Below are 9,041 nucleotides of genomic sequence, written 5' to 3'. Positions count from 1 at the left end.
AAAATGCTTTACTGAGACACGGGTGGGTATCTGATTTCAGAAGAATTCGTTAGTTTTTTTTTTTTTTATTTTATAAGTCGTGTAGTGTAAATTAGATCACCTAAAATATCTGACAGATGTTATAGTAGATTTTGTAGAGAGGGCCCATCTTTGGGTATTTGAGCCAAAAAATAAATGCAGTAAAATATTTTTTCAGCTATGAATACATTATGTAGGTGCTTTGATTGACATTTAATTGTTACATTGGAAAAAAAATTTGGGCGAACGATGAAGGGTCCTTTTGACGGACGGTATGATAATATTTTTTAAACGTATTGGCGCCACATATGTAAACCGATTATGTTACTGCCAGTAATTATCAAACATATGTAACGTCCTACTTTTGTGTAAGAAATCAATATTTTATAAGACGATTTCCGTGTAGAAAATAAACAATTTAGTTCGTAATAAAAAATATTTCGTACAAACAATTTCTCTGATAGTACTCGTTAAAAATTGATATCTATAATCGAACAAACTTTTAACAGAAAATATATTGGTTCTGTATTATATTTAAAAATAAATAGTTAAAAGATTATATTGATAAATGTATAAAAATGTTATTCCGATTTTAACTCGAAAATAACACAGTTACCTTTTTTTATTGAAATTAAAGTAATTTAAAAACTCTTAACTAATGAGTAACGAGTAAATTCTCGTATTACTTTTTTAAAGTAACTAGCCCAAAACTGTCAACATACTTACAGGGCGCACGTAAACTTCGCCACAAGTACCTACCTTTTTTTACTGCCAACTCCGCCAGAAAAAAAACATGTAAAATTAGGTTCATGTGAACTCCGCCACTAAAAAAAAATCAGGTAAAATTGAGTTCATATAAACTCCGCCAGTGAAGAAAATCAAGTAGCAGTATAAAATTAATATGATATATTATTAAAAAAAAAATTATAATATAAAATAATATCATATCGTTCACATAAAATATTTAAATCATAGTAAAAAAATCATTATAAATAATCGTAATACCTAATAATCCAAAAATATATAGTTATGTCGTCATGTATGTAAACTAAAATTATGTGATAAAATTTGTAAATATTTTAAGTCTTGTATTACTCCATTAGTGTACCTATTTATAGCATTCTGTAACGCTGTCATTTTTTTTTTTTTTATTTCGAATTTTTAAGCTATTTACTTGAGATATGACATTAAGTTTTATGTAAGTATGAGTTTGGAATTCGGTAAGAACTTTACTAAAAATATAAACATTCGGTTAACATTTATAAAATTAATTTCTCAGATGACTATGAAAGGATTCACAGACAAAACACAAAAATAATTGGCGCAGTTTACATATACCCATTACAGGTAAGAAAAAAAAACCTGGCAGAGTTTACATTAGACCATTTATTACCTTTTTATACTAACTGATATTTTGGCGGAGTTTTCAATCTCCCTACTTACATTAGTTATAACATTATACACGATAAAAACAGACAACTGCGTTCGATATTCTCCATAACTCTTTTTTTCTTAAGGTACTAATGAAGTATGGTAATAACCACAGTAAATACCTCGTAAATTGCAACCGCAATCTCTCCGTTTTTCTTTGCACGTGTCTTCAAATACGTTGTGTTACGGTGAAAACAAGCGCATAAATATTTATATTTTAAGTAATGAGATTCTGATCGAAACGTGTAAGCCGTTTCGTTGTATTTTGTCGGTTTTCTACGGCCTGGATCGTAATCCGGTATGCTGACACTACCGAGTACTTACGAGTGTACGTACGAAACATAATGTTTTTCGTTGTTTAGAACTTATTCACCAATATATACTGAATGTATAAATACTAGATATTATATTCGGGTAGGAGGCACACAGTCCTTCACGACGTTTGCAGTTTGCGTTTCACAAAATGTTGGCCGTTCGCAGTGCACACTATGCTGTACCTGTGATATTTACCCTGAGAAATATACATATATATGTTTTACCTGACAGCAACTAGGTAGGTAGCTGAAACACATTGTTGCCGAGAAATCCGAAAAAATAAAGCCACTCTTAAATGAGTGATATGTGTCCATCGCGGTAATCCGTTCGTCTTCAGATAAATCACGTACTATCGGGAATCCGATGGATTATTGTAACTATTATTATTGTTATTAACACCGGGAATGTCGCTCAGAAAAAATATCGCATTGTTGTACCCGCGGATGAGTGCAGGGCGGTTTTATACGAAATGCGACCACACACCCGCGCGATAGTCGACCCCTTTTAGAAAATACAAATTAAAACGTCAATCAGACGATCGTACGTGACCGCAGGAAGGTTGTGTGAGCGCTCGTGTGTTTGTGTGTGTGGTTTTTTTTTTTTTGTGCGCGGAAAGAATTAAACAGTATGATTAACAAACAATTAATAATAATATATATTTCGATTTTGTTTAATAAACAGCTCCGTTGCAGAGGTCGCAGAGTATCAATACAATATTACTACGCTTCGCACAAAATCATCAAGAAATAGCACAAATAAATGAAACTACGTATAAATAATGTGTAATAATCAAATGGAGTCTTATTATGTACAATAAATCTGATTATTACATTACTCGCGTTTAAAAAAAAAAAAAAAAAATACATTACATTTTTTCCGACAGATTTCTTCTCGTAAATAATATTACAACACAATAAATAATAATAATAATAATAATAATAATAATAATGATAAATCTACTGCTGCTCTACGTGTACGTAAATATGTCGTTCGTAAATATTTGTTTATAATTATATATTTATACATGAATAATGTTAATTGCACCGTTTAAACGTTCTAAAATTAATGTAAAACTATGTACAAATCTACAAACTACATGACGTATAATAATATAGTAATCGTAATAGGTACAATAAGCGTCCCAAGATGAGGTACGCGGTTAAATTGATTTACAAATAATAACTATGTACATGTAGGATTGTTGCGCTGCGATTGTTTGCGTATCAAACTGTGGTTGAAATTGTACGAGGTGTGAAACGTGGAAATTCGAAAATGTTTACGCGGGACAATAATTCCGAATCCGTCTGATTGGTATTGGTATTGGATTTGTATTTATAATGTGCATAATTTACATTGCGAAGAAATCCGAAAGGTATATTTCGTATTTTATCGTATATTTCGCGTCGTGGTGGAATCGTGTACTATGAATTGTATTATGTTTTTTTTTTAAAAGTTCTACCCGTTCGCGGTGCACAAACGCGGACGTTGACAAATATGACGGACGGGGGATGCGTTTTCAGTTTTCGGTCGCGTTCCGGCGAAATCTCTACATCGGCACACCGACGCGATAATAATAATAATAATAATAATAATAATAATATCGTCGCACTTTACGTGTGTGATCGTAAGAACAGCAAACAATAGGGTAGCATCAGTAATAATAATAATAATAATAATAATAATAATAAAACACTTGTTCTCCCCGGCGGGCAGGGGATGATGGGGGGGGGGGAATGGAATCGAGAACGAACGTCGTACGGCGGGGCCGGGAGAACGAAGACAACAAAACAGCGTGTGCACCGACGACGAGCGTCGTGAAACGTTTCCGTGATCGCACCGGACGACGACGGTGGCGGCGGCGCATCACCGGCCGGCGGTGATCGGCGGGCGAGGCGGACCGTATCACGTGAACGGCCTGTGCAGCGCCAACGGTTGCGGCAACGTGCACGGCGACGGGTTGGTGAGACCGATGCGCGGCGGGTCGATGGTGAGCAGCGGCGGCGGCGGTGGCGGCGGCGGCAGCGACTGGTGCGACTGGTGCGGCGGCGGCAGCAGCAACGACGACGGCGGACCCGGGGACGGCGCGCCCAGGCTGATGCTGGACTCGGAACCGGTGGTGCTGGCCGCGCCCGGCGACATGGACCGCCGCAGGTTCAGGTGCCGGCCGCCCGAATGCGCCAACTGGGCGGCGAACTGCTGCTGTTGCATCCTGCGAACAACACGCGGACCGATCGATTAGCACACGTGTATAATTATTGATTGTGTTCGGCGGGCGCGAGAGCGAATCAAAATAAATAAACCGTATCTCCTCGTATAAGGGAGCGCGAAAAATCCTGGTGGTACCAAAAAAAAAAAAAAAAAACTGATAGAGTTGGACTCGAAAATCGACAACGGTTCATTAAAATTTTATTCTCGTGTTTTATCGATTATAGTCGGTTTTAAAAACGTTTTTAAATGCTTGTACGCGTAAAATAATAATTTTGGAGCTCGTGTTGTAAATGCACTTGCGAACGTCAATCGATATCGCTATGCTTGCGTATGCCGCACGTAATAATGACACGGAGGAAAACGTCTCCATCGATGTGATAATACACAACTCGCCACGGTTTACGCGGGATACTGCTCTTTCGGGTGGTTCTCGAGGACTAACGATGAAAAAACGCAATAACCACCAACATTGTGGGCGTTCGTTCCGATCGAATTGGAATGTTGGAAATGAGCTTCGTCGCGAACCATTATTTTTTTGCCGTACAAAACCGTATGCACCCCACGACCGCGTCAATAACCGCTCGGACATTGAACGTGTACACCGAGCACCACTCGTAATGAACGGTAATACGAATTTTCAAAACGGTCGGCACCTCCGCCAAGGTTCTTACATCCGGCTTAATTGTTTAAAAGTGTTATCGAATCGTGTTCGCGTGCGCGTATACACATTTCGTACGGTTTACAGCGAAGCCATAACGCACGAGTCTTTCGCGGGGCAACTACAGCGGGCACTGTACGATACGAACCGGATCGCGCAGACGATCACGTAATTTCGCGGTGGTGTTTCGGATATTTTCGCCGTCGGACGTCGTTGCGCGTGTTTGTACTTGCGCCTATTTGTAACGAACGATATCAAAACGCGATCCGGTGCGTTTGTATAATACGAGAAGAAGCGCGCGACATGCAAATCAAACGAACGACGGTATGTATGCGCACCCCACCGTTGTTCACGACAATCGTATTAATTTATTACCGTAACAAACTGACTGCAAAGAGCGTACTGTACCACTGTAGTGGTACCATGGTAGCCGCAGCTATAACAATAATTTTAATGCGTACACGCCGTAGGATTGATCAGCGCCAGATTCGGCGGGGGGGTGCAAGGATTGCAACAGACCGGTGCCTCAATTTATAAGTGTCCTCTATAACCAAAATCTGAAGTTGAAAATTGTCTGTATCGATAATTATTTATGGTTTTTTCAAATTTAATTTAGGTACCTACCTACTCACATCAAAATGTATTAATCAAATATAATATAAACAATTTGATCAACGTAACACAAGTGTTGTGTTGAACAATTTTTTTTTTTTAATGGACCTCCGATTGTTTTGTGCACCCCGGTCTCTTGAGACTTCTATTGGATCAGATTAACGTGACGATACGAACTCGTGAAACTTTTGCGAATCCATACGTGTACGTAATCGACTCTGGTGTACTGATGACCGATCGACACGACTGCGGCCGAAATCAATTTACGAACGCTGTGCACGCTAATAACCCGTTATTAAATCTTTTCGCGGATATGAACGACCATGTACATAATAATATAATAAACAGGAAGTGTGTGTCGCAGGACACAAAAGGCGGCGGATAGAACGGTAGTGATTTTGTTTGAAAGGATGTCGTCCCCCCGATCGGCCCGACGTCGACCGCCACCACTACGTTGTTACCGGGCGCCGCCGAATACATCGCACACTAATCACGTTTAATACGAACACAATCGCGACAGTTTAAAAAAAAAAAAACCCCGAGCGTTTTATTATTATTAGTTATAACTTTTGTTGTTGTTATCAATCAATCCTTTCATGTGCGCGTCCGTAACCCTTTTCGTTTCTACACTAAATACATACTAGCATACCGCGGCGGTTACGGCCCGATTAATGTAAATCAAACGGAATTAAAAAAAAAAAAACACAAACACGTATCAAAGCACATGATTGCGTTACGGAATCCAAAATATATTGTATTCGTACGGTTGTTCGATATTTGTACGCTGTACATATTATGTTATCGTCTGATGAAGTGGTCGAACGACCATTTACTGACCTATAATGGGAGGGGGAAAGCGAAACGAAAACTGTAAGTCATACCGTTAAAACGGAAAATCATTAGCCTCTCTAAGACACGTCATTATAGCACTCCAGCTTAAATAAGTCATCGAAATCGCTACCGGGACGTGTACACACGTTCTACATCATGAACGCACGATTTTCTTGTTAGGTATAATATCATTATCGATCTAGGACAAACGGACGTAAAAAAATATGTACAATACAAAACTATTATTTGCAGTTACTTATATAATATAAATATATATACAATGTATTATATTAGTCCTGCCAGCTCCAGTTTATTTATACGCTATACAATCATAGGTGATTAAATGTCGAAACGAGAGTCCAACATCAAAATCGTTGGTCATTTATCGACTGTTTAAAAAAATTACAAAATGGACACGATGTTATATAGCCAACCTGAAGCAGGTAAGAGATACCTAAAAAAAGTTAAAGAAATTCGTTGTTGCCGAAAAACAAATTTCAAGGATTGTTCATAATCATGTACCCAGAAGTAAAACATAATTCTTACGTCCATGGAATAACAACAAATACTTCTCCAAATCAATATTATTTATACTTATCATTTTTAATTTCAGATATTTATTTTTAATAAATTTAATTCAATAACAAATGTACAATACTTTTTTCTTATTACAAATCAATTTAAATTTTTTTTTTTTATTTTACGTCCATTTGTCCGTATTATTATTATTATTATACAAACTTAATATTTTTATATTTCGCGTATAACGTATTATTATAATCCAGTCTCTAACGTGAAGCATATATTCGCGTGCGTATCGGTCTTACACCACAAACAAGATGAACCACATACGTAGTGTGTTGAATCCTGCATTAAAATGACAACCGTATACGGATTATGCACACTTAAGAACGTTGCAGAACTGGACGAGCCGGAAACTTGTATAAAATAACGAAATGTTTTTTTGAATCCGCCTTGAATTCCGTCTTGAACAGTTATCGCTGTGATTCACACATTATACAATTGCCTCGTACGTTTCTTAACAGATTAGGCGCGTGCACAAAGGATTTCCAAAATCAATTCGTGAACCGAATCTGTCAGTACGCTCTCGTGTATGCAATAGCAAATATTTAATACTTTCATTTATTCCCGCGCGGATACGGATTGTCTCTCTCTCTCTCTCTATATATCTCTCACACACACACGTGCACACACACACGAACACACGCACACGACATATTTCACGGTGTTAGTGTACATTATTACTATTATTATTATTATGTTTTCATACACTCTCTTTTATCCGGTTAACGGTCTTTTGAACGCGCTCACCCTCGCCCTTTAATCGCCGTACGCCTAATCGGCCGTACAAAAACACTCCCCGCTACGACGACTAACCCCTTGGTGGCCCGTTTCGCGCTCTATTTGCTCGAAGAACACAAAACCGAATGACGCGCGACTGTGCGACGACGTCGCGGCACAATCGACGGACCGTGTACAAATGTATATATATATATATATATATGTACGATGTACGTACGCACACATGTATGTACACAGTATAGAGTTAGCGACTTGATGCCCGCGTACACAAAGCGTATTCGGGTCGCGGAACGGCGGAGAGGAAAAAAAATAAAATAAATAAATAAAAGACGTCTTTAAAGTAACGGAATAGATTGAAATCGATTGCCTTAATGTTACCGAAGTCGTGTTTTCTCTACTCTTGTTCGTCGGTTCCTTTTGTCCTCTCGAATCGAACAAAAGGACAACCGTTTTACCAACGATCGCCGCTCGTAATATTCCGCCGGACACCGTACATTGCGTACGCGACCAGTAAACATACCTATACATACTGCACAGCCTCGGGGGCATTCGGAACGACAGCGACGGGTAAAAAAAATAGAAAAAAGCAATAGTCGCTCGTCGGCACGCGTAAACATTACGGCGGAGCGAACAGTACTTTTTTAATTTCCCCCCCCCCCCTTCTTCGCAACAATCAAAGTCGGTATTGTGCGAATCGCGCGCACGGTTTTCGCAGTAACAATAACGTAATGACCGTCGAATGGTCGTCGATCGTAAAAAGCTACGCGAGTGCGTTGCACGCAATTAATCAACACACATTACACATTACGACGAATTAATCGTTGTATCGCGCGCGGGTGTGTCTTGCGATTTCCGCCGTAGATTAGCAGTGGCCCGCTCACGCCTTCGCGCGCGAGCCACGCGGGTAATTGCAACACGTGAATATTTAATTTTCCTTAGTTTTTTTTTTTTTTCGTTCCTTCCTTCTCTCCTTTTCTTCCTTTCTTCCTACCCGTTATTACGTGACTGTTATTCGTTATCATTATTATTATTATTACTTTGTCGCTCACTTCTCTTCCCCCGCCGCGCCCGGGTAGGCGTGTGTATACATTGTAATACGTTTCCGTGCACAGCCTTCACCGGCGCGTTGACGGGGGCGACGGTGACGGTGACGACGACGACGACCAACAAGCCACCCCCCCCATCCATCCATCACCCATCACCCGTCCACCCCCGAGTAACCGCCCACCGAGAACGCACTTGACAATTTAATGACTCCTCCGACTCGGCCACCACCGTCACACCAGCTATATAGGCACACACGGCTACTACACGACGACTGCTGCTATATTATACTCGTACACCGGTGCCATGTTTATTTAACGACGATGACGTTGACGGTTTTCCGACGCAAAGTAAATATAATATTATAACAGTCGATATAAATATACGCGCGCGGGTGGGACTGTTGTCGTCGCGGTCGTCGTTTTCGTCGGTTTTTTTTTTCTTCTCTCTTGACGACCACGCGGGTTCCTCCGATTTTCCCGGTGCCCGCGGATACGCCTCGCCACGGGCGGTTTTAAGGGGGTGGCTAAGGAGGCATTAGCCCCCCCCCCTTGAGATTAAGCTATCTATTTTACAAAGCAAACTATTGTTATACATTAAT

General features: G+C 39.7%; 1 protein-coding gene across 1 annotated transcript in view; it reads right to left on the bottom strand.

The window, feature by feature from the left end:
• Nucleotides 1-2,395: 2,395 nt before the first annotated feature.
• The window catches only part of LOC112685976 (homeobox protein SIX6-like), a 42,840-nt gene continuing 36,194 nt past the window's right edge, over nt 2,396-9,041 (bottom strand). Inside the window, exon 2 of the mRNA XM_025558052.1 lies at nt 2,396-3,973. Within this exon, the coding sequence (XP_025413837.1) occupies nt 3,667-3,973 (307 nt within the window). The 3' untranslated portion in view covers nt 2,396-3,666. The remainder of the gene's footprint in view (nt 3,974-9,041) is intronic.

This window comes from Sipha flava, unplaced genomic scaffold, assembly GCF_003268045.1.
Source record: "Sipha flava isolate LNK unplaced genomic scaffold, YSA_version1 299_pilon_pilon, whole genome shotgun sequence".
NCBI lineage: Eukaryota > Metazoa > Arthropoda > Insecta > Hemiptera > Aphididae > Sipha > Sipha flava.
Note: the sequence above shows the minus strand (reverse complement) of the source record. Positions and strands in the feature narration are given on the sequence as shown.